The sequence below is a fragment of the Hyperoodon ampullatus genome, assembly GCF_949752795.1.
Source record: "Hyperoodon ampullatus genome assembly, chromosome: 6".
Taxonomy (NCBI): domain Eukaryota; kingdom Metazoa; phylum Chordata; class Mammalia; order Artiodactyla; family Ziphiidae; genus Hyperoodon; species Hyperoodon ampullatus.
Genome location: NC_136919.1, coordinates 19,286,668 through 19,305,366, shown reverse-complemented (window position 1 = coordinate 19,305,366; position 18,699 = coordinate 19,286,668). Strand labels below are relative to the sequence as shown.

Below are 18,699 nucleotides of genomic sequence, written 5' to 3'. Positions count from 1 at the left end.
TGCTGAAGAATCTCGATGATATTAGTGTTTACCAGTATAAGTTCACAGTTGGTTTTCCAATGACAAGCCCACCTGGGAAGTTTGTCAAGATCACATTTGAGGCTTTGAGGTGACAAACGTAGTAAATAAGTTTTTGAAATATACTCATTGGTATATTTCTTTTGAGAAGGCTGAAATGTAGCTGGGGACCAGCCATGATGAACACAGAGGAGGGTGACGTGGAGTAAGCACACAAGAGCTACAGACAAGACATGGCCTAAAGGATTTGGGGTGCCTAGTGGAAACATTTCGACCTTCTCGTATCTGGAGTGGGAGAAGGGGAGTGCTTGTTAGAGACATAAGACAAGAGAAAGTGTTGGGGGGTGTGACATAAAGAACAGGCCACATCTATGGATTAAGTAGGGAACATGGACAGGGGTGTTAAAACCGTGGTGATCTCGTAGATGGATTACATGGAAGGGAACCAGGAAGAGGAGAAAATGGCTCACTTGAGCCAAAATACCTGTAACAATCTCAGCCCTCAAGGGCTTGGTTTGGTGCCCTTGGGTGAAGCCAGAGACCATGACCTCATAGCCAATGCCGGTTATGAGGCCTCTAAGCTCCAGCTTCCTCTGGGTTCCTGAAAGTGTGAATTCCTGGGGGTCCAGCAGCTTCCCAGAATCCACCACCGTTACTAGGAAGCTGTCAAAGGCATTCTCCGATGCCATCCAGGAAACTGTGAACCCGTAGGGATTAATGTCGGAAATGGTTAGGTTTTCCAGAAGGGGCAGGGCCTCTGAAAGAAGGGAGGGGTGAAAATAACTCAGGTTAGCAGCACTGACTCTGCTGAGAAAGCACATGCCTCCACGAACACTGATAGATACCCAATGAATCATTGAACATGTTATATACTCAGAAAGTGCATATTTTGTGAGAGCTTATTGGGTGCCAGATGATGTTGTCTTGTGTAAATCTCTCAACAGGCCTATGAGATAGATGTTATTCCCATTATACAGGTACGAAAACTGAGCTTCAAAGAAGTTGATTGACTTGGCCAAAGTCACAGAGCCTAGTATGTGAGAGAGCAAGGTTTTAGCTGGGTGTGACTCCAAAGGCCATGAATTCTTCCCGATAAAATCAAATATCTTGTGTTGGGTTTGGACTCCTTTGTCTATTTCCCACTAACTTGTAGTCTTGAAGGAAATCAGCTTTTTTATTTTATTTTTTAAAGTATACTTCCTTTTTGGTATACTTCGTATGTTTCTATTCCACTTCTAGTTCCTATTTTGAATTAAGTTGAATAGGCCAGTTAGTGACATACATCCTCACCAGCTGAGATAAAGGGAATGAGGTAAGATTTTTCATGTGTCCGAATGTAACCACTTATGATCATGGCCCAGTAAGGAATACTAAGATTTGCTAATTCTCTTGCTGTTTATTTTCCTGGATAAAGTTAGACTCTTCAGTAAGTTCTGTGACTATTTGTTCATTCGTTCACCAGACATCTGTGTCTCAGGCACTCTTATTTCATAGGTGCCAAGGGATTCCCCAGAGGAATGACCTTATATCAGCTCCGTTTCTGTCAGTACTTCCCAATTGACAAGGCTTCACATCCGTCATCCTATTGAGTCCTCACAATGACACTGTAAGTAGATATTACTACCCCCTCTTCTCCCCCATGGCAGCAAAGGAAGTAGAGAGGTCAATGATTTATCCAAGGTCACATATACACTAGGCGGCTGAGCTGGGATCCAACCCAGATCATCTGACTCCGGGTTCAATGTTCTTTCCACACCCTAAGCCAAAGTCTAATAATTAGTCAACCCCATGGGTGCTGGCAAGACCTGAGGCATAAGCAGAGTTAGTGGAGAAGGTCCAGTGGCTCCCCTCTCATAAAACACAGTCATGGTGAATGTGTTTATTTTTCATCAAAGTGGGCATGGGGATGGGAATTCCATGGCCAAGGCTGCTTTAGCCACATCTAGGTTAGAGCCTGCTTTTTCACTGAAGCTAAATGGAAGCATTCAAAGAGATAAATGACCTTACACTAATGCCCAGAGTCTAATCCATGGAATGTAAAGAAAAATGTTTAAAAAGAGATGTTTGGTGACTGAAAGAACGAGTGAATGAATGCCCTAACCCCCTAAGCAGAGATTTAAATTTTGCTGTGGCTTGGATTTCCTGTACTTATTTTGAACCACTTGGTGTTTGTCTTGAAGCTTTTTTTTTTTTTTTAACCAAATAAGGATCTCCCCCAAATCATAACTCTATCAAAGACAAAGATGAAATCACATATACTGTGCAAACAGGCCTCTGTCTGCAAGGCAAGGGTTTCAAATTCTGTTGCGGAGCTTTGTTTAGATAAGTGGCGCCTTTCTCTGATAACTGGCCTCCTTGCACTTCCATGCCATCAAAGCAGAGAATTCTGATGAAAAGGAGGGCGTTCAGGCTAATTAGTCCATCAAGGGCTTGTTATTTATAGTCCCTTATGTTCAGTTTTTTTTTTTTTTTTCTTTTCTCTTTTTAAAATATGCTTCTTTTAAAATGCGGAGTCTTTTCACATCAAGGATTAGCTGAGACAATGCTGTAACTGGATCTAGGCTTCCCAAGACCAGCCTCCCTTTCTTCTCTCTGTTCTGTGGGAGGTCCTGCAAGAGGCTACAACTAAGAGCCTGATGGGATCTGTGGCCGGCCATGCTTCCCCTCCTGGGCAGTGAGGTTCTTAGTCATGGCTACTCCTCGGCTCACCCCACTAAGGAATTACTTGTTCTGCATGTGAGACTGAACAATTGAATTCACATTAGCTAACTGGACAGAAAGCATAACTACTCTCTGATCTTACATGAAAACATGTAGTGTTCTCTTAAAAATAATAGGAAAGTCATGATTGCAGAGGTCTGTTGTGTCCATCTAGGCTGTTGCTTTTTTCTTTCTTTCTTTCTGTTCTTTTCATTTTTTTTTTCTTATTGCTTATTTTTAAGAATGCTACTTTCCTCATATTGTTGGGAGATAGAGGAAAGGACCCAGCAACTGTAAAATGCCTCCGGGATGCCGGGCAGTTAAATTGAACCACATCCATTTAATCCCTGAGAAAAGGCTGCCAGAGGTGCCTGTGAATTGAATATTTTCTCTTCATACATAAAGGAGTGGGGTTCAGAGAAGTTAAGAACTGGCCAAGGTTATGTAGCTAAAAAGATGTGGGAGAGGATTAGAAACCACATAGCCTGATCTCAAGATCCCCACTGTTCTAGGAAATCATGCTGCCTCTAGTTAAATATGTAATTGAACTTATTAATGTATTTTACTTATATAGATAAATAGCAATTTATAGCAATTCAGACCTCAAGAGAGGCCTGGTTTAAAGTGAAAATCAGCCAGCAAAGATGGTCTCCTAAAAATTATCATTAGTGGAAGGCAAGAGACTTGTAAATATTTTCTGAGGCTTTTCAGGCTAGAGATTTGGTAAATTGACACCATTTGCAGCCTTTGCCATGGATTTAGGATAATTTCAGGAAAGGAAATAGAAAACCACTTGTTTTTGTAATTCAAAGAGAAGTAAGAAGTCGAGTTTAATGAATGGTTACGGTTTAATTAAAATTGAGATTTATTTGCTATCTTAGATTGAACCTTCATTAACCTGTTGTAGATGTCAATCTTAAGAAGTAACTTTTTTAGAAGAAAAAGATAAATTATTTTATTTCTGGGTTAGGTAGTTCATGGGCTGCTTTACCTGTCATGACTTATGGACAAAATCCTGCCTTGGGCCATTTCTAACTTAGAACTCACTCTTCAGCCAGAATCTCCAAACCGTGAATCAGACAGCCTATAAAACTGGGCACAGAATTCCCTGGCAGTTTTATACAACTGTTGAGTCTACTGGCTCCATTTCCTAAGAGTGGCTGTGAAAGGTCTCTCTTTGCAAGAGTATTTGCTTTCTTTTCATGTAGAAGTTTACATATGGAATGAAGACTATATTTGGGGTTGAATTTCCCTTTAGAATGCCTATCCTCTTTCTTTCTTTTCCCCATTTTAGAATTCTGAACAGACAAGCGAGAACCTTTGAATGAGTACCTGTCACGACAAAGGCAGTGAGGGGTCTGGCGGGGTCACCAGCCCAGGTGGTCCCTGCCACACTAACGTCATAGCCAGTGTTCTCCACCAAGCCTGTGATGTGAGCGTGCTGTGCGTCTCCTGAGACTGTGAACTGCTGGGGCTCCTGCAGCGAGGGAGAAATCCTAACACTGATAACAATCTTTGCAAAGGCCTGGCTTGAGTGGTCCATGACATGTTGAAGCTGTCAGGGGTAAATATTGCTAAGGATTAGCGTGCCCAACAGTGGCTCTGGCTCCGAGGGAAAGGAACATGGGCAGAGAGAAAGAGAGACACATTATGAGAGGAAGCAGAGGATTTCTACAGGACGTAGCCATAGAATATGAACGTATCAGCCCCTCCAGATATTTGCAGAAAGGTAGTGTATTAGGCTATGTCCACACCTGCGCTGGTTATAATATTAGAAAATATATTGCTTTCTCTGCAGGTGTGGACTTGCATTTTTTTTTTTTTAAAGAGAGACGTGACCACTTGCTGGTCATGTATGAAGAAAAGTGAAGAAGCCATTATAGCAGTAGATGAACTATTGTAAAGATGTATTAAGAGTACATTTTCTAAGGTTTGGGATGGGACACTAGCTCTGTAAGATGTTCCAAGAAAAGATAGCTTCACATTATATTGAATATTATGTCTCACCCTAGAGGTTCACGAAGCATACTAGCATTTTAAAGGCCTCAGAATGCTGGTTCTGTAAAGAAACCTACTTAATTTTGTTTAGCCCAGCACTTCATAAATTTATCAACGGATACCTTTTCTGAGGAATATTCTCTGAACATCTCAAGTTGCTGGTGTGCCACTGAGCATGCCTTAGAAAATACTACTTTGGAGTTTCCCGATTTAGTCTTCTATGATCTATTTGGATTGTAGAAATTAAAGGTTAATATCCACAGAAGAGAAATTCTTTGTAGTAGTCAAAAACCCAAATGTATGCACCATAGGAAAATCTACATCTCACTCTAAACACTATAAAGGTGAAAATGTCCTCTATTTAAAAATTCCTGGTCTATGTAAAAGTTAAAGGAAAATTTGAAGTTAGACTTTGCGTTTTCTGATTATGAAATTCACTTATTGGATCATTTGGAAAGATGGATGGTTCCCCTGAGGTTAAGTTTCTCTTGTCCCTTAAAATCTAGATAATCAGTGATGAGAACAACTCATTTTTAATGTAGGGGGCCTATACTGCTAGTTTCAACTGGGATGTATATGGTCTGGCCACCTAAATGCACATTTATCAAATAATACTAACATGAAAATAAGTTCAACCCAGACTGTATTTTAGAGAGAGGCAACCGTCCTGGAGGATTGAGATACTAGGATCAGGATTTAGGGATGGGAAGAAGCAGACTCTTTCTTCCAAGGGCTCGGGTGTTGTTTTGCTGCAGCTCCAGTATTTGGAGGAAGGAAGGAGCTCATCTGGATAAACTGTAACTGGACAACTGCACAGCATAACTCAATGCCATAAAGTCTCTAAGGACAAATGAATCTGGCTCAGAAGCAGAGGATAGCCGTAAGGAATGGCATGGGATTTCCTCCTTAGCAATTAGTTTGAGAAGCTAATGATGCTATAATTTTCAGGTAACAGCACTGGCAAATTACCTCAACCACAGAAAAAGTGAAATCCTTCAAATGGGACTCTGTCTGCTTTTTCCTTATATTTTGCTGTGGAAGGAATCTCCCGAATTAAGGACGCACGGTAGGACTCTTTTCATGCTACCAGAGACTAGCAGTGCCAAAACCCAATAAGACCTAGGTTTTCAAGGTCAGCTTAACCTCTAGCTGTCTCCCAAAGGATGCAACCAAGCTGAAAAGCGAGATGCAAGAAGAAAACTCAGAGAACGGTAGTTAGGGTCCGGTCAGTGTTGCATGCAAGCTAGGGATGTTTTTCTTTTACCACTTCTAACCTTTGAAACAATTTCTTGACATGTCTGCTTCCAGGAAAGACAGACATTTTCAAAAACTTAATACTCTGAATGCTCACCACATGCACCAAGATGTGAACAAGATGACAGATGAAAGGAAGACTCTGACACTTTGTGACAGATGTCATTGGATGACAAAACATGCTTGATAGAGTAAATGTCAAAAAAGAGCAGTCTGTAGGGAATGCAGACAAATAAAAGTCTCAAGAACAAGATGAGACCACTAGGTCCTCTCGTGTGGGACTTGGGCTGTGCTTTGGGGTCTTTTTCTCTGCATGCTAGTGACACTACTTTTAAAATCTTGGTGGAGAGAAAGAGCATGTAGATCGTTCTGACTGAGGAAAACAACAATGGCATGCACACACCCCTTTGAATAAGACATGGGCAAACTTTGATTAGAAAGACCACAGGCAGACAATAATGGGAACTGGAAAAGATTATTCAAGATCAGATGAAAGGATGGTTTGGAAATTCAACCAAAGCACATCAGGTTAACTCTATACAAACAAACAGAGCAACTCCAGATGTGAGTGGGTATTTAGAAAAAAGAGGTTGACACAGAAGTTCCTTAATTTGGGGTGAGAATTTTTCTTTTTAAAGTTTTAAAGCTCTGATTTGGATGTCTCTCTCAAATTTGAGAAGGATCTGGAGGGACCAGGAGGGTGAAAAATGGGTAGAGGTTGATTTTTTGGGAATGCTCTTCAGGGAAAGTTCAAGGGAGAGTGAAGAACCCATCGTGGGAAATACCTGTGGTTGCTTGGACCATCAGGGTCTGAGCACACTGCCTGCCAATCAGCCCGTGAAGGTGGACAGTGTAATCAGAAGAAGCTTTGAGGTTGGCAATGACAAAGCTGCGAGACACCGCAGGCACAGAACGTACCACCATTTCCTGGAGGTGGTCAGAATTCCTAACTTCTATAAGAAAGCTATCAAAGGCAGACTCCTGAGCTATCCATGAGATGGACACACTGCCCGAGGTCACATTTGAGACAGTGAGGCAGCTAAGGAGAGGTTCAGCTACTAAAGCAAGAAGAAAAAAATACGAAAGTGTGTCAATTCAAAACACTATTAGAGGGACTTCCCTGGTGGCGCAGTGATTAAGAATCTGCCTGCCAATCCAGGGGACAAGGGTTCAAGCTCTGGTCCGGGAAGATCCCACATGCCACGGAGCAACAGCCCGTGTGCCACAACTACTGAGCCTATGCTCTAGGGTCCATGAGCCACAACTACTGAAGCCTGCATGCCTAGAGCCCGTGCTCCTCAACAAGAGAAGCCACCGCAATGAGAAGCCCTTGCACTGCATTGAAGATGCAACGCAGCCAAAAAAAACAAAAAACAAAAAAACAAAAAAACCACTATTAGAGGGTCAAAATCAAAACATGTAAGACTAAATCCATAAAGTTTTAGCCTTAACCCTCTGGTAAAGACACTTGCATTTTTTTGAAAACCAACTTGAGCCATGAGGAAGAAATATATGTGTTTGACTAATTTCCCTAGGTTTTGGTATACTTTCGTCTGGCTGGGATGAGAACTAGGTATTGCTGGCTCACAGCTTTTCCTGTGGTCCACGCTGATAACACTTTGTAGACTCATGTAGAATGAGGACAGACTCTCCCTCAGCTGTGAGTGACTTAAATGATAGATGCTTTTTTTTTTTTTTTTTGCGATACGTGGGCCTCTCACTGTTGTGGCCTCTCCCATTGCTGAGCACAGGCTCCGGACATGCAGGCTCAGTGGCCATGGCTCACGGGCCCAGCCGCTCCGCGGCATGTGGGATCTTCCCGGACCGGGGCACGAACCCGTGTCCCCTGAATCGGCAAGCAGACTCTCAACCACTGTGCCACCAGGGAAGCCCGATAGATGCTTTTGATACTACAATGTTAACCCTTTTCTTGAATTCCCCTAGAATATGGAACCCCTTTTTGTGATCAAGAAGAAAAGACTCTCCTGTGCTTACTCCACAAATAACTTTAAATTTCAGTTTGTGATGTCTAACTTTATCTCTCAAGAGAAGGCATTGTCCAAAAGGTGCTAAGAATGCTATTTTGAATGGACAAGGCTCTCCTTTCTGAATTCACATAGAATTCTCTTTTGCTGCATTCCAGAGAGCATTTCCCATAGCGTGTATGTCACAGATACCGCGGATTTAGTGAAAGCAGTTCACTCTTTTGTTGACCAAGTTCCTTAGTTAACTCTACTTTTATTTTTGCCATCTACCATTCACTGTTCTGGAAGCAAGCTGGCATGTTCTGGTCTTTTCTCCTAGAGGTGGCATTGGAATTGGAGTGGTCTGAATGGCATGACTTCCTCGTGCACTCATGTGATGAGTAATCTTTGCTCTTCCTCATCACTTGCCCAATTCAGTTTCATTAAATCATTGGAATATTTGGGTATTAGGAAGTCAAAGGCACTAGGACAAGGCAAAGACAGTTGGATAACACACAATATAATTTTTAAGACCTCTCTGACCAATATAGACGTCTTTCTAAGTCAAGGACATCTCTCCTCATGGCTTTTTGGCTACTGATGAGGAGAATTCTTTTCTCCAGATTCAACTTGGCATTCTGGACCAAACTACATTTTATGCTGCAAATGTCCTGGTCAGGGATAAATTAGGAAAGTCCCCATTTGGGCTGCTGCTGGAAGAGAGTTATGTTAAATAGCGCTCCAGCCTAGTGTCACGCAACAGTTAGTGCCCTGTGGCCTGTGCTTCAATGGGCAGGACGGAGCGGCTTTGCCCTGCAAAAAAGATTCTGGAGAGAGGGTGTTAGGAGCGGGCGAATGTGCATGTACCTGTGGTGACCGTGGCACTGATGGTTTTGATCCGGATGCCGGGAGTGTGTCCAGAGAGGTAGACAATAAAATCATTACTAGGGCGGAGCCCTGAGATGTGAGCAGTTCGTTCAGCACCAGAGATGTTATATTCCATTGTTTCCAGGAACCTATTGGAATCAATAATTTCAATGGTAAAGGTCTTGAAGGCCCCATCGGTAGCTGTCCAGGAGAGATTGAAGCTCTCAGGAGTGATGTCGGAAACATTTAAGTTTCCAATTTCAGGTTCTCCGGCTGAAAAAGGAGGGGTGGGAGAGAAGAAACAAATAAATCTGAGTTAATCATTGCGTTTGGGTTTGAAGACCGCAGTTGTTAACAGAACCATAGCCAGCTAGAAAGATCCGACAGTTCAGGCTTAGGGTGACATGAAGAGATGTTACCAGTCAGTGCCAATGGGAGAGAAAAAGGGGATCTATTAAAAGAAAAATACAAAAAGGAAGGTATGGCAATTAGATCTCCCCGCTCTGGAGCTGCCACACAAGATCAGGGTCTGGCCGAGATCTGGCGTGTGTGAGGAGACCTGCCCAGTGACGGCAGCAGGACCTGTTCTGTTGAAGCCCAGATGCTTCTGGGAGCCACACCTCAGGGATGCTGGCCATCGGTCAAAAGATACGAGCGCTGGCGGCTTCTAGTCTCTTCAATTGCACTCAGGAGGCCACGAGTACTTGGCTCCAGCCGGCAGACATCCTTTGCCTTGAGGGACCTCCCATCTGTTCAGATGACGACTAAATAATTCTGACGCCATTACCCTCCCAAGGTGGTACCTTGAGGCTTCTGATTTTGTGACTTAAAGGGAATTGGCAATTCGTCAGCATAATTCTTGGTATTTTCATCATACTTCTGACAAGGGCCAGCTGTTCTCATATTCTGTTAAAATAGCTTGTCTTTTCTTAACTGCTTCTACATGGGCCAAGAAAGCTAGTATTGCATTGCCAACCAAGAGAGCTGAGCCAGGACAAGGCCATCAGGCAACCCTGTTTGGCCAAGAAGTAACATTTTGTCTCAGAGATGACCCTACCAGTGGTTCTCCGAGCAACAGGAGTAAAGCGTGCAGAGGGCAGGCAGAAGCAAGATTTGAAAAGCTAGTATTGTCTCTCTAGCAAGGCAGGAGAAAGACTTCACGTCCCAAGAGATCTGGTGAAACGCAGGTCAGATGGAATTATGGCCCTTCTTCCCCACAGACCAACTTGTCAGGAGCAAGAATGTTGCTATCCTTATAAAGAAAAAAAAAAAAACATATAAAAATACTAAGTACGCCCAAACCGCAAGATCTTCAGGAAAGATCAAAAGTGGCGGGTGAGGGCTTCCCTGGTGGCGCAGTGGTTGAGAGTCCGCCTGCCGATGCAGGGGACACGGGTTCGTGCCCCGGTCTGGGAGGATCCCACATGCCGCGGAGCGGCTTGGCCCATGAGCCATGGCCATTGAGCCTGCGTGTCCGGAGCCTGTGCTCCGCAACGGGAGAGGCCACAACAGTGAGAGGCCCACATACCGCAAAAAAAAAAAAAAAAAAAAAGTGGCGGGTGATTTCTTTGCCTTCTGAGAAGGGATTGTTTATGGATGTTATATAAAAGAGCCCTGAGTCCATCCAGGGCAGCCTCAGCTGCAATTTTTAGGCATTTCAGGGTCACCATTCATGCAGCAGTTGTCTGTGCTGTGTGCTTATCTCAGCGAGAGTTACTGAAATGATTGAGGCTAAAATGCAGAGCTACATTTTTGCTAGAATCCACTAGGACACACAGGTTTGCAGAAAAGTTTAGCTGCAATCATTATAGGAAAACGGGGCAGGCATATGCAAAACCAAACCTGACAGCCTCTGTTCAATTTCACACCAATGGAGGCACATGGGAAGATGAAACATGGAAACCAGTGCTGGGGAGGGCTGGGCTCTTGAGCAGGCTGCAGGGAAACACTGAATGCCCTGTCACTGGAGCAGAGTGATGAGTAAACTATAATGCACCCTCCTGGGTCCGGGCTGAGAGTGTGCCCTGCAAAGGCCAACAGTCCAGGGAGCAATTCTCGATTAAAAGAACAAAACAGGCATCAGATCTTTGACATTCAGAGCCTGGGACATTCTTTGTTTCAAATGCTGCTGTGTGTACTTCTGCTAATGAATGGCTTGTTCTTTGGTACTGTCTCCAGTCATAATTCTGTGATGTTTTGTTTTTTTTCTTTTTTGGTCTAGCTATTTGCTAATTTGATGTTCTAACAGTGACTGAGTGTCTGAGAGAATTGCCCGGAGGAGGAGGGTAATTCAGTTCTCTTATTATACTCCGAGCATTTTAAAGAAACATTTAAATTAAAACATTTCTTTTAAATGCAAGAACCACATGCCCATAGCCTTGAGGGATCTGGGATAGTAAAGCACCATTTGCAACTAGCAAAAAGCCTCTCTGAGGTAAATAATCTGCGCTCCACCAGAACTCACACATCGGAAGGGTCGGCTTTTAGTTATAGCCAAGCACTGGAGAAAAGAGTTAAGACCATCAGGCTGTCTTGTGAAATGGAAAGCCATCCTTTAGCAGAGATGTAGTTATAGGATTGGATAGGTAAGGTCTGGGAGAGGCTAGAGGCTAGAGGTCAGAAAAGGTAGCACCTGCACGTTCATTCTTGAGATGTCAAAGGCATCTGGACCAAGGCACAGCCCCTAGGGAGGTGTGTGAGCATGCAAGTTCAGTAGCCGACGGGCACATGGAAAGGATTTAGATATGGACAGAAGCTGGCTCCCCACACGCCTCTTGGAGAGAAAGCATCATGGACAGGGAGAGGAAGGTACCTGTGGAGGCCTCAGCAGAGAGCACTGGTGTTCTATAGCCCCGGATCACCCCGTAGATGGTGACTGTATAAGGGGTGGCGGCCTTGAGGCCCTGGATGTCCACAGCCCGCAGGCTGCCGGGCACCGTAAGGTTCTGAGCTGCCTCCACCCTGTTGGTCTCCTGCACCTGAATGACAAAGTGCTCATAGGCATGGTCAGCTGTGGTCCAGTTGAGTTTGAGGCCATCCCAGCCAGCCTCGGTCACGGCTAAGTGTCCCAGCTGGGGGAGCTCCGCTGAAGAAGGACAGAGAGGAATTTGTCAGTGCTGCAAACGGAAAGCGAAGAAACCAAACGTCCCACAGCCCAGCTCTAGGGAAGAGAGGGGCAAGAGAGTTTCTTGTGTTTGTGTGTGTGGTCATTCTTGGTCTCGGGGAGCTTCCCGTTTGAACTGCGGTAATCTGGCCACAGCTTTCTTCAGGAGTTGAAGATGGTCAGAAAGGGGAACATCTACACTGTTCATCCTTGAGATGGCAATGCCATCACGACCGCTGACAACCCACTGCTGGGAGGTCTCTGAGGATCATGCATGACTAGCACCCTAAAGGCCCATGGAAAATGTGGGATTGTGGGTCAGGGTAAGAGAAGTAGGAGTTGGTTACAAGGACAGGCTTTGGAGGCAGATGGGCCTTGGTTAGAATTCCAGCCCTGATGTTCGCTAGCTGCGTAATCTTGGGCATCTCACCCAGGTCATCTCTGAGCCTTGTGCCCCTCATCTTCAATTGGAGCTGACAGCACCATTTCATTGGAATGTGTGATGATTGGATGATAATATTTATAAACCTCTGAGTTTATACCTGACACATACCTGACATCACACCTGATACATAGTGAGGACCTGGTAAATGGCAGCCTAACAGATACACAGCTGTTCCTTGGTACCCTTGGGGGATGGGTTCCAGGACCCCCGTAGATAACAAGCTGAGGATGCATATAAAATGGTGTAGTATTTGCATATCACCTACGCACATCCTCCTGTATGCTTTACAAAATCATCTCTAGATTACTTATAATACCTAATGCAATGTAAATGCTATGTGTGTAGTTACCAGCACACGGCAAATTCAAGTTTTGCCTTTTGGAGCTTCCTGGAATTTTTGTCCCTAATATTTTCTATCCTCAGTGGGTTGGCTCCGAGAATGCAGAGCTGTGTATCACTGTTTCGATGTTTCTCCTTGGAACTTCTTGGTCACGTGAGAGAGAATTACCTGCTTCGTCTCATTACTGGGCTTTGGGAGATCATCTCATTGCTGGCCACAGGCTGTCTGACTGGGTGTATAAAGCATGTGCTGAATCAGGTTTGGACAAGTCCAATGTTTTATCTTTGGACTTTACTCATCCTTCAGAGGTCAAAGTTTCCGTACGGTACTGGATTCTTGGCTTTGCATTTTCCCTCCCCGCTTCTCCTGATAGCACTTTGTGTCTGATTGAAGAATGTCTGCATCACAGACAAGGCCATTTGTGCCTACTCTTCATTAAAAGTGATTATGTTTTGCTCAGCAAATGGTGCAGAACAGGGCCCACTATTCATTTTTCTACAAAGTAGGAAGGAAATTTAATGTCGTCATTGCTGATTTAGGAAGTTTGGGTTCCGGATATGGAAACACTCACTACTTAGTGGAATGCTGCCCAGGGTTAAGTGCAATCTCCCAGCCTCTCTTTTTAAGGCTGAAGTGGCCATGGATGTGAAGTCAGAAAAGAAAATATCTGCAAGATTTCCCCCAGAAAGAGTATGAGATATTCCAGGATTCAGTGCACAAGGAGAGTCTGGGCACACTTGACCTTTTAGAGGGGCTGTATTCAAACTGTAGAACTGGTCCTTTTATGGAAGAACTGGGTTGGGGACATGGGTATGGGCAGCCCTCTCCTCCTTCCCAGCTCACCAAGAATAGCTGTTCATTTATCTGTCCTATAGTGGGGCTCCTTGTAAGCTTTCACGTGCAAAAGGAATTTGCTGCTAAAAACAAAAAGTTTACAAACTACAGATGCGGATCATTAGCATCCTGCTCCCAGATCCCACGTGTCTCAAAGGCCCCTTTTGCTCTTGTTTGGTTTGACAATATTCTGGGAAACACAGGCCATTGATAATTTGGCCGGTTTAGGTGTATTGCAACATTACTTTTCTTATCTGGGGAATTGTGTGTAGTTTCTAGCAAGGGCCAGATTTATTTGGTATGTATGAGCAAGGAAAACAATTCATTTGATTAAGTTATTTGGGCGGCATTTTCAAAACACAGTATGTGTAGAGAAGGGCATGGGCTTAGGGCCCAGCATAAAAACCCTGTTCCCCCAAATCAGGCTCATTTTCCCATGGCCTTTTTTAGAGTTGTTTCTAGAAACCGCATGACCAGCACAGAGTTTTCTATTACAGATGGAGTTGCACATCTTCAGGGGACAAATTGAGATGAATTGTTTTTCCTCTCCAAACTGAATCAAAAACTTTGTTGAAGTCAAACGTGACTCTCCTTTCGTAGAAATAGCCCTGCCTTGTTAAGGAGAGAGAGACTTGGCTAACTTCAGCAGAAGATGATAGATCATTTCAAAGGTTATTCTGTGGAGGTCTGACTACCAGATGGATGGCAGTAAGTGACTCTGAGGCCACTCATGATAAGATTTCTCTAGAAAGTTCTGACCTTATTCTTGTGTCACAGCCCTACTGTTTATGCTATTTATATTATGATATGTTGCTATCTGATAAATTTAGCTATTTGACATTCAAAATTTACTACAGGAGGGGTGCTTTGCTATGTGCTTTCGTGCATTATCTCATTGACTGCTCACGCCAGTGTTCTGAGGTAGGAGTATTATCTCTGATTTGAAGGTGAGAAATGAAGGCTCAGAGGTGTACAATGAGATACCCAAGAATATTCGGCCAGAAAGGTGGAATTCCAACCCACACCCTCCGGAGTTAGAGCTTGTGTTCACGCTGCCTGCCACCAGCTTTGAGAGAGGGCCCTGATACATGGGGAATTTTCTCTATTCCAGTGAATTGGCTGACACAATCAGGTCCCTGGTCTGGGAGGAGGGTCGTATACCTGTGATGACCTTCACAACAAGGGGTTGAGTGCTGCGGCCCCTGACCTCGCCACGCAGGGTGATTGTATAAGGGGTACCAGCCCTGAGGCCCGGGATTTCCGCGGAGCACAGGCTGCCAGGAATCGTGAGACTGTGAGCTTCTTGTTGGGCCTGGTCAGCCTCCTGGATCTCAATGACAAACTGCTCATAGATCCCATCTGGGCTGGTCCAGTCCAGTCTGAGGGCATCCCAGCTAACCTCAGTCACCGTGAGGTTCCCCAGATCTGGAACCTCCTCTGCATAAGAAGACAGAGTTGCTGAGTTACTAAAAAAAGGCAGTTGCATTCTGGGATTCAGGCGAGATGGCATTTTGGCTGAGGTTGGGGTGAGTTGTTTGGTGAGTATTGATCACAGATGCATGATTTACAGCAGGAGTTGAGGACACTCTAATTGTTGGCACTAAAGCCAGGGCTTTTCTAGTCAGCCTTTGGAAATGAAACATAGTTCTCAGAATTGTTCACAACTTCCATTCTTGACATACAAATGGTGCTTTGGGGAGTCCTCTGATGCATTCTTAAAATGAGCTCAGATCAACGTTTGTTTGTTTTTTCCCCACTCGCAGAGCGTGCTTTCCAACTTCTTAGCTATTACGACTGAAACTTGCTTTAAAAGAAAAGCCACCTCAATTTATATAAAAGAAGAGTAGGTGGAACTTTCCATGGAATTGGCTACCATGCTAGGACTAGGACTCGGCCAAATAAGGGACAGGACCTTTGTATGGAAGCAGGGATGATTCACCGGTATTTCCCACTGGGGTAGGGGCTGAACCCAGTTAGAGGAGGGAAGAGCGTTGATGCCTCCTGAGCAGAGACAGTGGGAGGAAACAAATTAATGAAGTAGCCTAGAATACCTGTCAAGACTTCAACAGAGACAGGGGGTGTGCTGAAGTCCCGAGTCACCCCACGGATGGTGATGCTATAGTGAGTGTCTGCCTTGAGCCCAGGCAGGTCCACGGACCTCAGTCCTCCCGGGACAGTGAGGTTTTGGGCTGCCTCCTCTGTGTCAGTTTCCTGCACCTGAATGAGAAACTGCTCGTAGGCTCCTTCCAGAGCCGTCCAGTGTAGTTTGAGGGCATCCCAGCCCACCTCGGACACCGTGACCTCTCCCAAATGGGGAGCTTCTCCTGGAGAAGGACAAAGAACTAGTTTAACGATCAAATCACACACCAAGATCCAGGGACTCCTTAACGAAAGAATAGGCTTTATATTACTTAAAAAAAAAAAAAGTGACTTTCTTTAGATAACCATGCAGCTTCCTAAATTTGAGAAATAGAGCCAAGGGGGTGAGGCGTAGGAAAACATTTGTGATCTTATTTCATTAAGGAATTGCCCTAGCCTCCGGCAGACAAAGAGATTATTATTATTTTTTTCCTTCTAAATATAATGCCTTAACATCCCTCACCAGGAGGGAGCCTGTTTGTGAAGCCAAAGGTCCCTGCCATTGGGGCTGTGTGTATAGTCCCCAGGCTGGGCTGTGCACAGCCCCAGAGGCTGTGGTTCACATGGGGTGCAGTGTGAAAGCTACCCCAGGAGTTGTGCGTCTTGATTTCTTCCCATCATTAGGCACCACAGTGCTATAACTGAAGGTACTCAAATCTATTCAAAAACGAGTTGCGTCTGATTATCCTTGGGCAGGTTCCTGTTGGGAAAAGCAGAAGCTATAGACAGAAAGGTAAGAGGTACCTGTGGAGGCCTCAGCAGAGAGCATCGGTGTTCTATAGCCCTGGATCACCCCGTAGATGGTGACTGTATAAGGGGTGGCGGCCTTGAGGCCCTGGATGTCCACAGCCCGCAGGCTGCCGGGCACCGTGAGGTTCTGAGCTGCCTCCACCCTGTTGGCCTCCTGCACCTGAATGACAAAGTGCTCATAGGCATGGTCAGCTGTGGTCCAGTTGAGTTTGAGGCCATCCCAGCCAGACTCGGTCACGGTGAGGTTTTCCATTTCAGGGGCGTGGTCTGAATAATGACAGAGATGGGGTCAGTTACATCATTCCTGAAATGCTTTCCATCTGGGAACTCAGAAATGGCAAACCCGCTGCCAATGCTGCGAGACCATGGGGGCCCCAGGGCCACCTGCATCCCTGAGCCATGCTGTTGCCATCAAAACACCAACAGAAAAATCAATAGAATACTTATTTTGCCTTGTTGTGTATTTGGGTTTGTCTTTTGAATATGGTGTTTTTCTACTGACCAGTGTCCTGTGGATTCGGAAAATGCTACACGTCTGTGTTAGTACTGCTCTGGGCTGCAGTTTCCACTTTGGAAAGCGGCTGTCATCTTAAAGGTGAGATCATAGGAACGGCCTTCGGCTACTCTTGGGATTCTTGGTCTGAGCCGTCCAGCCTTCTGTATTTTGAGGAAATTGCCTCCTCTTAGATTCTCTTCCTTTCCGTGCATCCTCAATCTCTCCTGGAAGGCATGTTTTATAGTCTCTTTATGTTGGGATTTTTGTCAGTTTCTGGGGCTCAAATCAAGTTTGCATAAACCACTTCAGAAAGATCAGAGATAAATTAACACAGTACAAGTAAGCCTGTCCTGAGCGAAGTCACTGAGTCTTTGCAAAACTGTCCCTCATTGGATAGAAAGAAAGACTGAGGGGCCCTGGGAGAAATAGCTTATTAAGCTCAATTAAAATTTGCCGTCTTTATTCATCTCTAGAATGAGCAAAGCACAGAACACTCACTTGTCTGAATGCATATGCCTTCAAGGTGATAAATTTGCCCAGGGCTGAGCCTAAATGGACTTTGCATCACCTAGGAAGAAAGGATTTTCTCTGGAAACAGATCCTCTAAACAACAGAGTAAGAACTGCCTTGAGCTCATTTAGGTGAACAAGTTGTATCTCTCTATATGCCTCACATTGGCTGCTCATTTCAAATCAGTCCCATCTGTCCATTAAAGCAGACGTCTCACTTGAAAATCTTAGCTTGCAGTTGGATAGAAGATATCCTTTCAGAGGGGAAAATGTTTCTTTTCAAGAATCTGTTTGATTCAGACATTTCTACGTTCTGGGGAAGGTTCTTCCTAATTGTTCCATTTTGGCAAAGCTGACACTCCTTCAAATCTTGTTTGATCTAGAACAGCGGACTGCCAACTATGATCTGAGGGTCAGATCCAGCCTGCTGCCTCTCTTGGTAATAAGTGAGCTGACAACAGTTTTTAAATTTTTAAATGGTTGGAAAAATCCAAAGAAGAATACTTCATGACAGATGAAAGTATATGAAATTCAAATTTTGATGTCATAAGTAAAATCTCATTGGAACTCAGCCGTGCCTGCACAGTTACATATTGCTGATGGCTGCTTATGTGCTGCAGTGGCACAGTAGAAGAGCTGAGACAGAGATCATAGGGCCTGAAAAGTCTAAAATATTTACTGTCTGGCCCTTTCAGAAAATGTTTGCCATACCTGACCTTGACCTTCATTCTACAGACTCCTCATTCAACCCAAATCTGTGTCCTGGGGCCCTTATCCAAGACCCCATAGCAGTTCTTAACCACACAAACATGGTCTAGGTGAGAAAAAGAGGGCCCCAAGCTCCAAGTGATGTATCTGCTTGTGGGGAAAGAAAGGGAAGAAGATCAGCTATCTTTTAACCCAGCGGCCCTTGTGAGGCCAGGAGCAGTGCTCCAGTTGTAGCAATTATCTCCTTGACCTTGGGATTTTAGCACAACTAAACTCAGGAGTGTGTCCTTTTCCAATATTCCAAGAGCCCTCATGCATGAAGAGACATCAGACAAAAACCAATCTAAGCCAAACTGTAAAGTTAAGGAAATCAGTTCTGTGGCCCATAAACTCTCCTTTTTATCCCACTTTCTTATTTTTTTTCTCCTGCTGCTGTCAAAACTTCTTGTCAAGAACTTAGCTGACATTGATAGCTGACCCCCCCTTGTGTGAATTAAGTCAGTGTTTCCTCTCAGGTAACTGCCTTTTAAGTTCTTTCTCTGATTATGACATAAAGCATATTTTTTTCCATGAA

General features: G+C 44.4%; 1 protein-coding gene across 5 annotated transcripts in view; it reads right to left on the bottom strand.

The window, feature by feature from the left end:
• The window catches only part of TNC (tenascin C), a gene marked incomplete at its 5' end in the record, with an annotated part of 67,122 nt that overhangs the window by 26,750 nt on the left and 21,673 nt on the right, over nt 1-18,699 (bottom strand). For 2 of the 5 annotated variants that reach the window (XM_079706163.1, XM_079706164.1), the window contains 4 exons: nt 8,802-9,074; nt 11,614-11,886; nt 15,575-15,847; nt 16,407-16,679. The exons of 1 other annotated variant lie outside the window; for it this stretch is intronic. In XM_079706163.1, the coding sequence (XP_079562289.1) occupies nt 8,802-9,074; nt 11,614-11,886; nt 15,575-15,847; nt 16,407-16,679 (1,092 nt within the window). Of the gene's footprint in view, nt 1-502; nt 776-8,801; nt 9,075-11,613; nt 11,887-14,684; nt 14,961-15,574; nt 15,848-16,406; nt 16,680-18,699 lie in introns of all 5 variants that reach the window. 2 more of the 5 variants (XM_079706161.1, XM_079706162.1) reach the window with 2 other exon arrangements.